The 18,123-nt window shown below is 42.6% G+C and overlaps 1 protein-coding gene across 20 annotated transcripts in view; it reads right to left on the bottom strand.

The window, feature by feature from the left end:
* Nucleotides 1-17,070, bottom strand: part of LOC133477962 (AP-3 complex subunit beta-2) — a 33,140-nt gene extending 16,070 nt beyond the window's left edge. For 4 of the 20 annotated variants that reach the window (XM_061773397.1, XM_061773402.1, XM_061773399.1 and 1 more), the window contains exons 1-16: nt 16,825-17,070; nt 8,023-8,098; nt 7,606-7,680; nt 7,297-7,392; nt 5,734-5,894; nt 5,569-5,635; nt 5,221-5,403; nt 3,370-3,564; nt 2,690-2,787; nt 2,559-2,613; nt 2,411-2,482; nt 2,193-2,255; nt 1,962-2,094; nt 1,582-1,868; nt 542-728; nt 336-466 (exon numbers count right to left, since the gene is read on the bottom strand). In XM_061773397.1, the coding sequence (XP_061629381.1) occupies nt 336-466; nt 542-728; nt 1,582-1,868; nt 1,962-2,094; nt 2,193-2,255; nt 2,411-2,482; nt 2,559-2,613; nt 2,690-2,787; nt 3,370-3,564; nt 5,221-5,403; nt 5,569-5,635; nt 5,734-5,894; nt 7,297-7,392; nt 7,606-7,680; nt 8,023-8,098; nt 16,825-16,937 (1,992 nt within the window). In that variant the 5' untranslated portion in view covers nt 16,938-17,070. Of the gene's footprint in view, nt 1-335; nt 467-541; nt 729-1,581; nt 1,869-1,961; nt 2,095-2,192; nt 2,256-2,410; nt 2,483-2,558; nt 2,614-2,689; nt 2,788-3,369; nt 3,565-4,322; nt 4,359-5,220; nt 5,404-5,568; nt 5,636-5,733; nt 5,895-7,296; nt 7,393-7,605; nt 7,681-8,022; nt 8,099-11,380; nt 12,021-16,824 lie in introns of those variants that run through there. The other 16 variants (XM_061773396.1, XM_061773385.1, XM_061773386.1 and 13 more) reach the window with 16 other exon arrangements.
* Nucleotides 17,071-18,123: the final 1,053 nt, after the last annotated feature.

Raw genomic sequence — 18,123 nt, 5'->3', positions numbered from 1 at the left:
GGCAACACTGTTTCCGATGGGGCATTAAAAAAACAAAACAAAAAAAACAAATAGAACACTGTGTTCGACTTTGGAGGTTCCACTGTACAGAAAATCTTCATCACACACTACAGTGTGTTGGCTCGAAAGAAGAAGTAGGTCATGTGCTATTGGCTCAGCAGGGGAGGGAGCAAGTGAGCTGCTGCAGAGAGTGAGTCGAGTCCGAAACAGGCCAAGCAAGTGACTGGATGACCACGACCATCAGTGTTATGTCGCTCACACCGGAGCAGGAGCCACACTCGCTCCCCTCCCGACTCGGTGTGACTATGTATGTTACTGAATGCCACTGCACGCACAGACTCCTTCACCTCCACGTTGCGCACGGAGGGATCTGGGGCGGCTTCCGGCCAGTCGGGCAACTCCTGGTAGCCGCCGGTTTTGGCGTTCAGCAGGTGCGACAGCGAGCCCAGCTGGAAGTGGTCTCGATCTAGAGAAGGGGAATGCGGATGAGCTACAAATTGAAAGTGTCTTCACTCTTAATGCTCCAGGACTGCCTCTGTACCTTTAAACGGAGACTCCAGGACGGGCGCGGGCTTGAGGGCCAGGAAGAGTTTTTTGGCGTACTTGCTGAGGGCTCCGCTCTTCTCGGTGGGTACGATGAGCTGGCGGATGAAGCGTGCCCGATCGCGGATGTCGTAGTTCTGGTCGTACTTGGCCAGGTTGAGGACATACTGCGTCAACAGTTTGGTCTGCGGGAGGCAGGAATGAGGTGAGTTTAAAAAAAATAAAAAAAAAGTTCCAAGGTCAAACTGTCACCAAGCTTTATTAACAGCAAGTAACTGTCGCCACCCCGAAAATGTTTATATAGTAATTGTCTATATAACCTATATTAATATTGCAACTATAATAATACTCAGTAACAGGAAATGTACCACAACCTATGATCCCAAAACAATTTAGTACCATTTTACAACATTACTCTTCAAAATAAATGGCTTACAGAAAATGTAATGCACAAAAAAATAATAATGCACCGTAACATGCGGCGAAGACTCTCCTGTAGCTTCTTCCACTAACAACCCAGGTTAAACCTCGCTCCTCCCACACATACAAAGCTTGTCTCTTAGGCGAGATGTATCACTTCATCATAGTTCCCTGACACTGTTGCACTATTTTCTTGTTATTTTTGGTGTCATCTTGTGGCATCTAAGGGCACTTCAGGACAAGCACAAAAATTGTGAATCGCTGGGATTTAGTTCCACCAAAAAAAAAAAACGTAAAGAGGTGAATTTGGAATAGCAATCTTCAAATATGAGGGAGATTACTGAAAAAAAACAACAAACAAAAAACAGCAAAAGCTCGAATTTAACGTGGTAACATGTGACCACACATAGTGATTTTGTCGTACTACTTACTGATGCTTATTTCACATCACCTTCTGTGTACATTCTTCTTTCCTGCTCAGCATTGTTCTTCTTTTCGAATAAGTGTTGCAAAAAAGGCATAAAAAGCCAAAGAAAAAGCATGTGCAACCTAAGGACCATTCCAGTGTATTAACTTTACGCTGATTGGGGTTTTTAATAGCTTTAGTAGTTGTTGTACCTGTTTGGAGTTGGTGAGATAGAGCTTGGCAGCCAGGTTGAGTATCTGAAGCTTGACAATGTCCTCCTCATTGGTGAAGGACTTGGCCATCTTCCTCAGGACGTCCGGGGCGATCTTAGGCACGTGCTCGCAGTATTCGCCGATCAGCCACAGAATGCTGGCCCGCGCCATCGGCACCTGGATGTTGTCCGTCAGTTTGGCCATGTGCTTGATGATGTCGCTGTGCTTCTCAGGCTGCATCTGCAGCAGCTTCTTGATGACCACCACCGACTCAGCCACCACCAACTCTGCGAGCGAGAGTCACACGTTGATACAGCGCTACTCACGCACCCTATGCTGTTTCCGTAGCCTATGTGGATATCAGGCTTCAACGTGCTCACCGTCTCTGTTGGACAGCAGCTGCACCAGGCCGTTCAGACACGTGTCCCTCACTTCTCCGATGTTGGTGGCACAGCGGCCGATGGCTTGGATGGTGGCGGCCACAAAGTCTTTATCCATGCTTTTAATGTATGTCTGCCCAGGGAGGGGAGAAAAAAAAACAACAACCCACCCATTCAGTAGATTTGTAGTTGCCAATATTGAGCTTTTGAAATGGGCTATAAAGTTTGTACCTGAAACTCTCTGAGAATCGTGGAGATGTTGGTCTCATTGGCAAGATTGGTGAGAACCTCCAGCTGCAGAAAAATAGAAAAATAAATCACATATCAATTATAGAATTTACCTCGTAAATGATAACATACATAAACACCTTTCACACTGGCTGTACAAAGTATGTGTGTCATTCTACGTCTTTAGGTTAAACTATATGCAGTTTATATGGGAAATTAACCTTGAGGATTTTTATCTGTGTCGGGTCTGTGGAGCGGATGTAGAAACTCTTCAGGTACGGTTCGAACATCCCCTGTGAGAAATGACATGGGGAGAGATTTACATTTTCACTCCTAAACACACATATAAAGTGTCTACGTCTGACTCACCCTTCTCTTGATGGTCATTGTGGCCACATTTTGAAGAACAACGTACTGAACTTCACTGGAACAAAACCAAAACGGGTTCAAAGATGGAGAAAATGAGAAATCTCATGACTTTCAAACGCATTCAGGCTCACCTGTGACTCCGCAGAAGACGCACCAGAGCCTTGGCGATCACCCCGACCTCCGCTTTGGGGGCGAGATGAAAGTAGAGCTGAGCCACGGCCATCACCACCTATAGCACATATATTTTGCATGCGTGTCTGCTTTTGACAAAACAAAATGTTTATATTTATGCTTGAATGTGATAGATTTCCATTACATTAGCCTTAATCCCCACGCCTTCTCATAACTCCCATGTGAAGTTTCCAATTGGCAAGACAGTATTACCAAAATTCCACAGTTTTACTTCCCATGGAAATTTACTGGAAATGTTCTACCCGTTTGCAACCTTATTCCAGAATAGAGAACCAAGAATATTTAGGGGATTACTGTACCACAAGGCGTTAATATCCTTCCACTGATACCTATAAAGTGCCGCTATTTCGATTGCTGAGCGAGGAGTCTTCTGCTGCCTCGACGTGTGCGGGGTCCATTCTAAGCGCCCACCAAAGTTACCGGGTATGCTTAATTGCCTCATTTCCTTTGAGAAAGTATCCTCATCTCAGAGTGATGATGAAAACATGAAAGCTCGAACTGCGGTCAAGCCTCTGGAGACCAAAGCTGCGGATCCATGTTGAATAATGAGCGCTAATGAGGTCCGCCGCTAATGCTTAGGTGAAGATGCAGGGGGTGGGAGACCGGGGGGGATACTAACAGCTGCGTTGCGGCTCTGCAAGAGTGGCTTGGTGTTCCTCAGCAGCAGCCGGTGGTCCGGATCCATCACATACGGCTTCCTCTTGGCCAAAGCGGCCACCTCGGCCTTCTTCAGCTTGTCCTCCTCATCTTCGTCGTCGCCGTTGCCATCGGAGCCATAGAAGGTCTTGTCTCCGCCTTCCTCCAGCAGGGATTCCTACGTTAAAAAGTGGATATAAGTGAAAAATGATCACGCTTCGAAAATTCTGATTTGTAGCATTTCATTGATTATACAAACTCAAGTGGAATTAATTTGAATTAATCAATTACAGAATGCGGACTTTAGGGGTACTCAGCACCAAAACAGAATATCAAGCATACAGTATCTTTCAAATAATACATTCATAAAATAATAATCGGAAATGAAATACTTTTTTGTGAGAAACCACGCAATTAACGCAATAAACACTCATCATGAGGTCAATATTACACATTGCTATTGCCTCTGCTGACCATGTTAGTGTGACATTTGTATCAGTTGTATTTTAAGAATAGAGCATTTTGTTTACTTTTGTCCCTTAAAGCAGAGGTTTGCAAACTACGGCCCAGGGGCCATTTGCGGCCCGCCGTTTGTATTTTGCTGCCCGCTGCATATTCTATAACATTTGGCACAGCCCGTGTCTACTATTAATACTACTACTACTACTATTCCTACTACTTATATGGAGCTTTTCTAGATTTGCAAAACACATAGCAACTCCTTTCAAGTAAAATAGTAATGTCTTAACAAAACCGCCTGTGAATATAGATAATCCCATTACACCTGCAAAGAGCCTGAATCATGATTGTTTGCGCCACTCTCTACTCAGTGTGAAGGCCAGTTAGTACACATTGCTCTCGTTTTGGTTCTGGATGTGGAGATGGGATTTTACTGCTGATCAGTACAGAGACCAAAGATCTATCCTGGTGGCCTACCTTGAAAAATTCTTGACTTTTTGCTTGATCACCTAGCTGTTTAAAAAAAAAAATAATAAATACAAATAATATAAACACAATATATAAACATCTGCAGCATCTCTTTTTTTAATTTGTTTTGGAGTGTTACTGTGAATAAATTCAAGGTGACAACAACAAAGAAAATGTCAAAGAGACTCTTTGCGTCCTTGGGTTTTTCCGAACGAGGCCCTCGGACGAAAAGTTTTGGACAACCCTGCCTTAAAGCCTTTAAAGACACTGCATCTCCTGGTACATTGTGCTGGCACATGAGCCAATTCATGGTTAAAAAAAAATGGTAAACGATTGGCATACTTAAGCGCGGTACACACGAAAAGATATTTGGGTCTATTTTGAGCAATATTTTTCTCTTCTAGCCAAAGTCAGTAAAGGCCCAATTGTTTTTGACAGATTATCCCAGAGGATAATCCTGTGGTGTGGAGTGTGTTAAGAGTGACTTTATCGCTCCGATATGCCCGGAAAACAGTTGTAAATTAAACCAGTTTAATGTTTCTGGTCTGCTCTCAACAGCAAGTTGGGCCTCGCCACGGTCTTATTGTTGACTTAATGTTATTGTTGATTGTGCTCGCTGAAGCTGGCGCTTCGACCCGACACAAATAGAGGTCTCGAGTACACCACACACTATAAGAATAGTACTCACACACATGGCAATTTGTGGTTAAGATGTTAAAAATCGGTGAGTGTAACCCACTTTAGAATTGATTGAAATGACACCAACAAGCGACTGTAAAAAAGAGAAAAAGGAAAACGAGGAGCAGGGATAACAGCTATGTGGCTGCTATTGCTTAAAAAAAAAAAAATACTGTGTTTGTGTGGCTGAAACTCAACATGCCAGATGACGGGACCGAGTGTAACTCACATTGATGTTGGGGTTGAGGAACTGCGTCCTGGCGTAGCGCGTCAGCATGTTGATGATGACCACCTGGCCCCACTCCTCCACGTCGATCAGGAGGTTGCAGAGCTTCCTGTAGTTCTTGTGGATCAGGTCGATCCGCTCGGGACACACCTCCTCAAAGGCCATGACCACGCTGCCTGCCACAAGCTGTGACGCCACATGTTTATGTCACGAGGGTGTACGTTCAAGCCCCTTTGATGAAGATGTTTGCTCGTGGCTAGTGTCTGATCTTTTTTTTTTTTTTTTTTTTTAAACAACTTGGAAGAAGCAAATTGGGTAAAAGTGGGGGCGGGGGGGAGGGGACACACTCACTGTGGTTTTGTCAGCAAGGAGTTTCTCAATGACTTCAATTAGCTGGTCCTTCTGTTCTGGATCCAGACTGAGGACACACAAGGCAGACAGACACAATTTGGACTCAAGAGTCTGGATCCTGCCAAGGCAGTAACAAAAAAATAGGCCCATCATGAGGAAGCGCACCTGTAGAGCTTAGGGATGGCGTGGGCAGCAGTCTTCCGAACATAAGGAGACATGTCGGAAGCGGCCTCTTTGATGGCCAGCATCATTATGGGAACAATGATGGTGACTCGGATGCTGGAGAGGACTCGCAACGCGCTGGCTCTGATCAGCTGGTTGGGATCCTGAGGAAGTAGAGAGCGTATCGAGAGTTGTGTGGTTAATTGTGTGCAGGCGTTGATGGACATACAGCACTGAGCAGGGATAAAACATTTCTCTCTTTACACATAAACGATCAAAGTTCAGATTGTTAGTATTACTGATCCAAATGTAAATAACCGCTGCTACCGTATTTTGCCTCTGTGAAAGTGGTACAGTCGTTGTCTATCGGTTTCTCCCATCGGGTGCGCAACGCAACACCAAACAGGCAAAACCGTACAAAGAGACGAAGGAGAGGAAGACGAGTAAGAAACGTGGCAGTGGCGGCAATTTTTCCCCATTAATTTTGTATTTTTGTTTAGCATTGAAATGTTGCTTTTTAAATATTTGTTATTTTCCATCTAATGTTTTTGCATTTTCTTGTTTATTGTTTATCAGTTTATTTTTGAAAGGGGACAATGCAATTTCATAAAACACATGAAGTACACATGGTTAAAAAAGCCAGAATTAGCCAGAAGGCTTCTCTGATATTTGTGTTATTCATTCATCTTCCGTTCCGCTTCTCCTCACTCGGGTCGCGGAGGTGCTGGAGCCTATCCCAGCGATCTTCGGGCGAAAGGCGGGGTACACCCTGAACTGGTCGCCAGCCAATCGCAGGGCACATAGAAACAAACATTATTTTCATTTAATATTGCTGTATTTTTGACAATTACTTTGGTGTTCATAATATTTTGTATATATTATCTAATATTTTGTTTACCTGTTTATATATTTTATAACATTTTTGTAGAATATTGTTTCCTAATGTATTTTGTGTCCAATACATTCTTTTCATCTATTTTGGGGGGGAAGGGAGTTTGTTATATTTATGGTATTTTAATCTAATAATTCTGCATTTTTTGGGTCAATTGTTTGATATTTTTCATCTGATAGTTCATATATTTTAAAATATCATATCATCATCATATTTCTCCCTAATAATTGTCTAGTTTGTGTCCATTTTTTTTAATCTAGTATCTTTTTTCCATATAGTATGTTTGTATTTTGGGGGTCTAAATTTTGTATGTGTTTCATCTAATATTTTGTATTTTATTTTCCTATTTTATTCATTTCATTTCGTTCGACTGTCCCAACACTCGGACATGAATGTTCAATAGAATAAATAAATAAATGACGTCAACACATGCACACAGAGCAGAATACTTCTTTTAAAAACCTTATAAAATACAGATAATACTTCATGTTTTGAGCATATTAATACCAGTAAATCGATGGTATGCATTATACATAGGTAGAAGTGTTTTCCTGATTTTTGCGATCGATTTTGGGGGTGTGCATTATATTTAAGAGGATATTTTACACAAGAAAGTATGGTACCGGTAGCTGAATAAATCAACAAAGAGCACCACCACTGCTCGTGTTGTGTACCTTCAAGCCTCGCTGAAACGTGGAGATGGAGAGCAGTGCGAGGTCTTGCTGCTCCTCGGCGTAGCGTACGAGGTAAACGTAGACCAGCTTCTTCACCTGTAAGCAGAGAAGGAGACAAAAGAAAACAATTATTTTCAAAGCGGAGCGAGGCGAAATGGAGCACGGTGATGAAAGGCAAGACGAGGAGAAGAAAATAGCAATTTCCTTCAGTTGAGATAAACCCAAACCACAGGAGCCTGTACTATTATGATAAGCACTAAGCTAGTGCATAAATTACACAGAGGAGGAGGAAGGGGGGATGATGAATACCTCAATATTTTTACAAGCCACATTTTTCACTACCGCAGGGAAGAGGTCTGACGCATTTTTACCGCGGGCGATCATCTGTGGGGAAAAGACACAAAAAAGCACCAACTCAGGATTTCACACGCAGAGAAGTTGGACTTTTACAGTATATCATTCTCCTCTCATGCTTTGCAAACTCGTTCCTGCGGGACCGAGCAGATAGTGGCAGCGCTATGAATATTTAACAGCCGACTGTGTCTTTACTGTGGCAGTTTATGCTCCATAACACTTTTAGCGAGTCCAAGTCAAGTTCCAGGACATTAACGGGAGTAAAGCAAGGAGCAAGTCTTTCGTGCCTGTTTCCAATTTAAAACCACGCTGTGTTTTTAGGAGCTTCATGAAGCCTCGTCGCGAAATCCCACGGAGAAGATGACTACTCACGGCCACGATGCGTTTCATGGCCTCCAGCTTCAGCGAGTCTTTGTTGCTGTCCAGCATCTCCTTCAGGTCGTCGTGTCTGCGAGTAAGGAAAACACGGTTAGTTTGGATGGAGGACTCGACGTGAGTAAGTTAGTCCAGCTATGGAGTACATTTTGCCAGGAGGGCTATGAATCGCCTAAGAGCGGCAGCGGCCCCTTCGCCGTACACAAGACGTTTTGCTCAAGCTCTGACCCTGTGGCGCTGAGTTTTGTGTTTTGTGTTTTATGGCGAGCCATCAAACTTCTCCGCCATGCTCCGCCCACACACGATGACAAAAGAATCCAATTCCTCATTATTTACTGTCTTTCATTTGTCTAGCGCAGTGAAGTACAGTTCAGTTGTATTTAACTTTTAAACAGTACAATATAACAGCATTTAATCATTTCTAAGTGTTAATTTTTGAAACATTTATTTAGGTTTTTTTTTTTTTAAATAAAATTTAGATGCAATACATTTTAATTGAGTCATTATTTAAATAATTTGTTATTTTCAGTGCAAATCAAATAAAAAAAGTTGACTGAAAAGACTGCTTGCATCTCAAAAACCTCAAACGTCAAGTCTCGTACCGCAAAGCACCACAGTACTTTTTAGTTCAAAATTGGTCGCAATTAGACAAAATGGCAGACTTCCTGAGTCTTTTTGGGTACAAGTTGTTTTCAGTCATCATCTCATGATTGACATGCCAAGCAAATGTCACGCTCCTACATGAAACTGACTTAGAAGGCTGGATTTCCCCATCAAATCAATACGCTACAATATAATACTGTAAGTTATCCACAACTTTTAAAAGCAACACAGTATGGCATTCGGGCGTGAATTAAGGTGTTAAGGTGCAAAAAGCTGCACAAGGCTCATTCCATAGCTTTCCACAAAGCAGTTTCCATGGCAACCAGATGTGCAGCAGTGCAAATGATTTTCAAACACCAGGCATTCGTGGATGGAAAATACGACCATCGTAGCCACCCAAAAAAATTAAGCACATTTACATAATGGCTCCTACTAATTAAATTACAACCACGACAGAGCTCCCTATAGTCGGTGACTCGTGCGGTTAAACAGGTTCCTAATTCAAACAGGGATAGCACGACATCCATTGGTGCAATCACAGTGACATCGGGGGAGTGGGGGGTTGGGGGGTGAATAGAAAGAATACAGTATTTTGAATATTCTGTTTGTACTTGCTGAGACTGTACACAATGCCAGTTGCTGACTTGTAACAACTTCTGGTTTGAGGAGTGGCATCCCATCCCACAGTAGTGTGTGAACAGATTGTTGTCATTCGAACTCGACTGGCATAGAAGCAAATAAAACAAATGATTCAAAATACAACTCACCACAATGCTGATTTTACTTGTAATTATTGGGAGCCCTGCGTATGTTTCTCTTTAACGAGCCGGCTGATCTTATTTCGTGTTCCACGGCATAGCGTTTTGTGAGATGGGCTATCGTAGCCAGAGTCTAAAGAATGAAGCGTTTCTCTGTTTCTCCATTTAACTTATGCTCTTATTGTATTTACGGACAGACTTGCATATTTTGCAAGTGACCGTGCTACCGGTCTCAGTTTTGGTAAACTATTTTCACATGCTTGCAGCACAGTACAGCCGTACACGGTACCCCGAAGTGTTACGACACCATATCGTAGTGTTGTGATGGTGGTGGTGGTGTTGCATGATGAATAACGTTGGAGCTTCACTGCACAGTGCCGCTGCCCTCGTCCTGTGGTCCCACTCGTATGAATTTTAAGATTAGTGGCGATTGAAATAGCCAAACCTAGCAAGGCTAACATTAGTCTCATCTAAGACCAGCTTGTTTTCGTACTCTTTGACCTTGTTGACCAGACATTACGCTGCTCCACAGAGAGTCACAGTGGGGCGAAGACAGCAGATGGGCAAGTCGTAAATTGGGTGATTGAAAGACGAGATACCAAAAACCCTGAGTCGACTTCAAGCTTAAGACATCGATGCAGAGTAGTAAAATCGACTGGTCAACTAGTCGACTAATCGGTTCAACCCATAGATGTCACTGAAGGTAATGCTGAGAGATCGCAACATGAAATTCTGCAACCAGGGGTAGTACTGCAACTCAACAGTCTGGGACCGAAATCAATCCGCCAAGATGACGATGCTCGCGCCCACAGAGTTGTGTTTACCGGAGACTACCTCAACAACTTGGGAGACAAAAGAATGGAGTCGGCAAGGGCTTGCTGTGGGTTTCCAAGGGATCTACACAACCACTTAGACTGTCTTGCAACGAGTCCGGTTTAAGGAGCGGCGTGCCATCCCACAACAGTGCGTGACCAGGCTGCTGGATATTTCGTCCACAATTCCAAAAGGTTTTTTTGGGGGGGGGGTAACATGAATCTCACTTCAGGAAACAAGCCTCATGGAAAATGACACTCAGATTAGGTTCCTGCCAAAAGGGCTGGCAATAATTTGACACCAACTCTTGCTTCTTTCATTTTGGATCTACAAAAAGCTCTGAATAATTTAACCACTGCAGGACCCTGGGTCTCTGGTTACCTGAAAAAAGTATGCTCCACCTGGAACTTCTGCACGATAGTAGGACGACGCCACGGCTTTTTTTGCACAGTAAAACAGCAAATATGAAAATGTACCGTATTTGCATAAATCGGATGAAACATTTAAAGTTTCTCAATTTACAAAATACTCAAATAAGCCAGAGGCACCTTGGTTGCATTGTTTTGCTTATTGTAATGTGGATATTATGCAGCACGTCCAGGCTAACAGATCATTTACATGCATTATTAATGAACCAAGCAGCTCTAAACTGCCCAAACATAAAATAATAACTAGTGAACAGCACCATGTGAAAACAAAAAAAAAATGCTATTTATAACTTTTGCATAGTATTAGTGTGTTTCCTGAGAGCATTTGCAAATGCAGGTTTGCGATTGGTCCCTATATAGGGCATACACTAAATAAGATATTAAATTAGGAATTCAACCAACATTTTAGGTCAAAGTTGAATGGCATCTGTCCATCTATTTTCTATATCGCCAGAGCCCAGGGTCTGGGTTTTCTACGCAGACTCCAGCTTCCTCCCACATTTCAAAAACATACAAGTTAGGCTACATTAAAGACTATAAAGCTGTCCTTAGGTGTGAATGTGAGTATGAATGGTTGTGTGTCTATATATGTGCTGCGATTGGCTGGCAACCAGTCACTTGTCTCCCAAACCGGTTTACCCGCGACCCTAATGAGGAAAATGGATGGATTATTTCAGTTTCTAATATTTACTACTGACAAATACGAAGCTCATTGCAAGTCCAACCCAGTCGGGATTCTAGTGGCGATCCTACCGCAAAGGTTGACTTTGGGAACTCCCGTTAGCGCCGCCACCTTCCTCCGGTGGCGCTCGCTCCTCCTGATCTCTCCCTCTGTCGCCAACACCTCCTCCTCCGCTGCTCCCCGAGCGGAGGTGGCGCAGCTCGTCAGGCCTCAGGGCGCTGTACCAGGTCTGCTGCCCGCCATCGGGGGTCAGCACGGGGCTCTTGTCCTCTTCGTGACCCTGCACCTGACTCTGCACAGTCTTCACCATGTTCACCGCGTTCACGGGCAGCTGCAGCAGCTTCTGCATGGCGGTCATCTTTTCTTTGAGTTCTTTCTTTGAAAACTTTGCGGGATCCTCGGTGAAGCGGTAAAGTGTCAAAGGTCGTCGTTTCCGAAACAGCTAGAACATCACAAGTACTATTTTCTGGTCCTGCGTGGAGATCTGATGCCACGAGCTTCTCCAGAAACGCTCCACTTCCTGCAAAGAAAGACGTCTCCGTGGCGACGAGGGAAACGGTAATTCGAATCTGATTACTGGGGGATCCTTTCCGCTGCTGCTCCTGCCGCTGTTTCCGCTGCGTCTGGCTGGGCTGCCATCAGCCGCTCTGCCAAAAAGATGCTTGTCACAGAGAGGCATGGAGTCCATACCGACCCCTCCCCGCTGTTCACGTGCTCGCTGTTGCAGAGCGGCCTCTCCCTGTCGCTCAGTCATTGCACGCGCGCGCACACATTGAGACGCGCTCTCATGATGACACGTCCCTACATTAGCACTGCCCCCCCGCCCCCTACCACCACCAGCCTCTACAGCTTCTTGATCCTGAATCCTCTCGCTCATTATAACTGTCGCAGCTTTTTTTAATGCTGTTTTCTTCATCTAACATGACTCAGCATCCTTGGCAGACACGTCACTTCACCCCCCCCTTCCTCCTCACCCCACCCCACCCACCAACAAACTGGATGAAAATGAGTCCAACGATGATGTGCCAAAGATCAGTCAGCTTTTGCTATAAAAATCGTTTTCAAAGGAGATATGACGCATTTTTAACTACAGCTGTCTTAATGAGGGCTGCACGTATTGAATACTTTAAAAATCGATGATTTTACCCATTATCATATCGACTAATCATGTAACTGGATACAAATGTATTTTTATTCAACAACAAAATGTGCCTGTGAGGGGCAGGTATTATTGTTGTCCACTTGGTGTCACCATCCTTCACTTGCCACAGCATAATATCTGTGACTTTGAGTGTGTGTGGCTTTAAAATGTGGCCTGGTGAGTGATGTGAAGTCGGCGAATGAGAGTGTCGAGTTGGCTGTTGCGTGCTCAGCCTAGCGGCTGGCCGTTAACTAGCTAACCGTTAGCCAGTCTGCATGTTAAATGCCTGGGCATTGGTTGTTGCTATAACAATTTGTGTATGAATGTCCTTATTCCTATGTGGTTGTTTCAAATACACAACTTGTAATTCTGTTTTTTTTATGTTTAGTTTGACGGTAAACTAAAATAAATAAATACATAAATAAAAATACATAACAAGCTTGAAGCAAGCACTTGGAGGTCAGACGGTAGTGAGTGGACTTGTTGCAGGGAATCCTCTCGCTCATGGTGAGTGGAGGAGGTCCTATATTTATGTTTGACAATAGATTCTGAGACACACTTATGATGCATTACCTTTATGGAACTAAATTCTACAAGTCCAGTTGATTTTTTGGGTTTTGATTTTCTAGCGCTTACAGTGCAAAATGTTTGCATTGCAGTCAGAACAGGTGAAAAACTTCAGTTCACCTTTATGGAGGCAGCAATTCAGCACCAAGCCGCCAAATTAAACTTATCAGTTTGTGTAGCAGATACACACATCGCCAAACACAAATACTCCCTGATCCTGTGTCGACAAGATGGTCGAATTGTCACGTATCTGTCAAAACTGCACTCCGCTTATCTTTTTCTTTTGACATGATCGTCTTTCCATATCTGCTTGAAAGTGGCGGCTCTTCGCTCAGCCTAGCTTCCAAGTCAAGGGAAGAGAAACTCGGTGTGAGGGAAGTGTTATACATATCAGCCATATTATGACATCACCATTCAGAACAGCTCGTTCACGGACACATTTTCAGAAATAGACAGATAACAACCTTAATGCTTAGAGTTGTATCAAAATCATATTAACATCTTAAGGTGACTCACATTTGGGAAACAAATCCAACATCACCGGTACAGGCTCATGTCTGTACAATCAAAATACATCGCCGTCAATGTGTTGTGCGAGATGTAAGGGTTTAACAACACTCACAAATACAATACCTAGTGTCCACAAATGACACAATGAGGTGGACCAGTGAATGCTTAACAGAATGTTTTTGACTGTACCGGAAAACCTTCCCAAACACTCAAAAGCTCGTTCAACCAGCACATCCCTTTCTAGTAAAGGATTTAGTTGTCATGGATGCGTAAAAAGAACCATTACAAAAAGCTGGAGAATCAAAACTAGTTCATCTGCAGATACTCCACAGAAAACACACCACAGGTCTGTAGTACAAATGACACTATGCACAGCAATGCATTAAGCATTACCGGTGCAAAGGTCAGATGGCATAACAGTTTTTGCTGTTGATATGCTACAAGCTGGACAAGATGGGACACCATCTGACTGAAAAATACCTCTTGTTGTTAAATGTGAGATAAATTGGGTTGTGTAATATGTATATTTAATAGTTCCGTGCTGTTTCTTTTCAAGGTTGAAATGGCATTAAAAGGTATTGCTTTTCAAAGACAAGGAGATCGCTCCTCCAGCCAACACTGCGGTGTTGGGCTATGTTCGCCGTCAACTCAGTTTTGAGTTCTAACACGTTTCCCTTATTGTCACTATGCGTTTAATGCTGACTGGAAGTTAACATGATACCTTACACCTAACACCGAAGTGTTGCATGCTGCGTGCATAATGTCTACTGGACCCTCTACCGCTACTCTAACTGCCTAAGGTCAGAGTTCACAGTCACAAGTTCTGACATCAAAAAGGAATGAGCTCCCTCTACTGGTGAAAAAAGAGGAAAGGTCCCAAAACGTGGCACAACTCAACCATCTATCGGTTTTCTATACTGTGTGCCTTCATTAGGGGGAGCGGGTCAGCTGTATAGCCAATCAGCAGGGCACATATAGACAAACAAGCATTCACATTCATTTACATCTATGGACAAAGTCTTCAATTAACATAACAGGTTTTTTTGTAATATGGGAGGAAGACAGAGTTACGGACGCACAGGGGAAAACATGTAAAACTTGAGAAACATTCTTAAACTGTTGGACTATTTGCTCATGCAGTTGTTCACAAAATGGTGACCCTTGCTCCATACTTGCATGGGAACATCTGAGCCTTTCATGGATGCTCCTTATATAACCTATCATGACACTAACCTGTTTCCAATTAACCTTTTGACCTGTGAAATGTTCCAAACAGGTGTTTTATTTAGCATTCCCCAACTTTCCCGGACTTTTGTTGCCCCAGTCCAAGCTTTTTTGGGAACGTGTTCAAATTCAAAATGAGAGAATAATTGCAAAAAAAACACCAAAAAAAAACAAAACATAACATTTATCAGTTTGAACATAAAATATTTTGTCAACTGAATATAGCTTGAAAGGGATTTGCAAAACATTGCATTCTGTTTTTATTTACATTTTATACACTATCCCATCCATCCATCCATCCATTTTCTGAGCCGCATCTCTTCACTAGGGTCGCGGGCGTGCTGGAGCCTAACCCAGCTATCATCGGGCAGGAGGCGGGGTACACCCTGAACTGGTTGCCAGCCAATCGCAGGGCACATACAAACAAACAACCATTCGCACTCACATTCACACCTACGGGCAATTTACAGTCTCCAATTCATGCATGTTTTTGGGATGTGGGAGGAAACCGGAGTGCCCGGAGAAAACCCACGCCGGCACGGGGAGAACATGCAAACTCCACACAGGCGGGGCCGGGGATTGAACCCCGGTCTTCAGAACTGGGAGGCTGACGCTCTAACCAGTCGTCCACCGTGCCGCCTACACTATCCCATCTTCAATGAAATTGGGGTTTGTATTTTTTAAACAAATACTATAATTGTGACTTTACTACTGCGTTAGTGGAAATTAGTTATAAACTACGCCCATCAAACTTAACGTACAATTTGGGGTTCGTAAACTGCTGTATTTGCTACGGGATTTATTTATTTATTTATTTTTGCCATTAGAAAATTGTCCATTTCCAGTTTATTCATATACATATTACAGTAAACCCCAGTTATTTGTGGGGAGTGAGACTGACCTTTGCCCCGAATAGCGAAAATCCACAAATAATTAACAGCCCTCTTAAAGAGATTTGTCAATGTATATAGATGCCACAAGATGGCAGTAAAGCACTTAAAAGGAGAGGATCGTAAAGCACCAACGCCATGCATCTAGCACGTACACAATCATAAACCCATGTTACATCAACAACTGTATTCAGTAGTTAAATTAGTCAACACAAACGAACTACCTTCACATAAGGCTCATCTGTTGTATTAGCTAGCATACTAGTCTAAATAACAAGTTAGCACAAAGTCACGTGACATCACACGTGGGCACACAAATATGCACACTAGTACATTACACAAGCAGTATAAAGTCATTAAATTCACTTTTTGGCAAAGCAATCTGCTTTATTTACATAGCGCATTTCATACAGTCGGTAACTCAATGTACTTTATACGGCATTTATCAACAATAAAAAATACAGGCAAAGCGTAACAGCAAAGCAGTCTTATTAGAAGCTGCATGGGGAGGGAAGCAGAAACATTCATTCACTTTCACTTTTGACGGTGGACAAGGTGCCTTCAAAGACCCCCCCAACAAAACAGTTGGGGGGAAAAACACAATCAATGAATTAAACCAAACAGAAACACCAAAATTCCACCAGATAGCACCAAAGTAATAATTCCATTTCTTTGGATCGAGTATAAAAAAGGAGAATAAATGAGACTTTCAGTGATGATAGCCCTCCCCGCCTAACGAAAAACAAAACAAAACCAAAACGCGAATGCCAAACCGCGAATATACGGGGTTTCATTGTATGAGTGTTTGAAATAGGGTGGCGCTGTCCAGTAGGGATGGTGCTGAATAAAATGGAGTCGAGGCCTGCTGGTGATCCATATTAATTAAACGGACGTTTCTCATAACACAAATGTAACACGTCCACTGAATACTATACTAATTCAAACTTCTTCCTCTTTTTTTTTTTTTTTTTTTTTTAATACCTTGACTCTTCCAGGTCATATTACCACAGTAACAACATTCGAGCGAACCAAATCACGACCAGCACACAGACAAGATGGTGGTGGGGGGCATTCAATTGAAACTAGCTCAACTCAGGCCAGGTGCTGACATTGAAATACCCACCAAAACGTGCATCAGCGGTGCGGCAAACGACATTTGGCTCCGAAGCGAGCCCATGTGTACCTTTTATAGTCCGAGGAGAAAATCCCACCACTCGCGGGGTCGTGGCCATATTCCGGTTCCCCGACGCTGGAGGAGCCCCCTTTCTCGTCGTTGAAGGCCGAGCTGGCGGACATGGTGGCGGCGTTTCAGTGTCTTCTACCTCCCCCCGAGGCGACCGAGATTTTTCGTGCGAGTATAGCGGCTGTTCCACGGCCCTTAAAGGCGCACCGGCACCATGTAAATCCCCGGTGGAAGGAGGGGGGCTGTGATGTAATGATCACGTGACAGGGTAGGATGATGAACCCGGAAGTGTTTGGTCCAGATTGGCTCGGACATTTTATGTATTTACTTATACTGTATTGAACACTGAAAATGACATACACCCAAAGAGAATAATACATATGTACAAATGCAATTAGAATATGGAAAAACTAACCGTGGATTGTTGTAAGAAAGAAGAAAATAAAATATAATAGCAAATAAAGTGCATTTAAATCACAAAGTAAATTAGGCATTTAAATTGACACGTAACGGAGCAGAGACAAGAAGGAAAATTTTAATTGGTTACAAGCACTGACTACACATATTTTTCTACTATATTTGCTTTTTCTAATATTTTAAGGCATGACAAAACGTTTTGAAGTCATTAATAAATCCAGAGGAGGGCTTAACAAAATTATAGTAACATGTCTGAAACCGAAAATTCCAAATCATCCATAAACAAAATAATATGACAGTTCAAATTGTGGAACATCATAGATTTTAAGAGATGTCCATTTTTTATTTTTTTTTATGCTTGTCCAGATGTGTTGAGACGTAGGGCAAAGTAAGAACAAATTTGTGCGCGTGTGTGTGTGTGTGTGTGTGTGTGTGCACGTGGATGTTTAACTACAAACCTCCAAAATAAAATAACAGTTGTTTTCAACCTAAATTTGATATATTGGACATATAGTAGTTTAATGATATGTTTATAATTATATGAGTAAATATCCCAATGATTTGAGTATTAAGTATTTTTAACGTGCAACCAATTAATACTGTCATGGCATCAAATTGCAAACCGGAGGGCAGTGCCTCCAATATGGGGAGACCATAGAGTTGTCTCCTCTTTAGGGGTCGAATTACGTTAATTCTTTTTTATTTATATACTCAGGCCACTATATAAAATAAAGGTTCAATTAAAAAAAACCGTCAGAATGTTTTGTAACTACACTTTTAATTGTCGTCTTCCATTGTTTCCTGCTGATTTTTTTTTATTTAACATGTATTATTTCGTTTTTTATTATATGAAACTATCATACATTCATGGGAGATAGTGTT

This window comes from Phyllopteryx taeniolatus, chromosome 5 (genome assembly GCF_024500385.1).
Source record: "Phyllopteryx taeniolatus isolate TA_2022b chromosome 5, UOR_Ptae_1.2, whole genome shotgun sequence".
Classification (NCBI taxonomy): Eukaryota; Metazoa; Chordata; class Actinopteri; order Syngnathiformes; family Syngnathidae; genus Phyllopteryx; species Phyllopteryx taeniolatus.
Note: the sequence above shows the minus strand (reverse complement) of the source record. Positions and strands in the feature narration are given on the sequence as shown.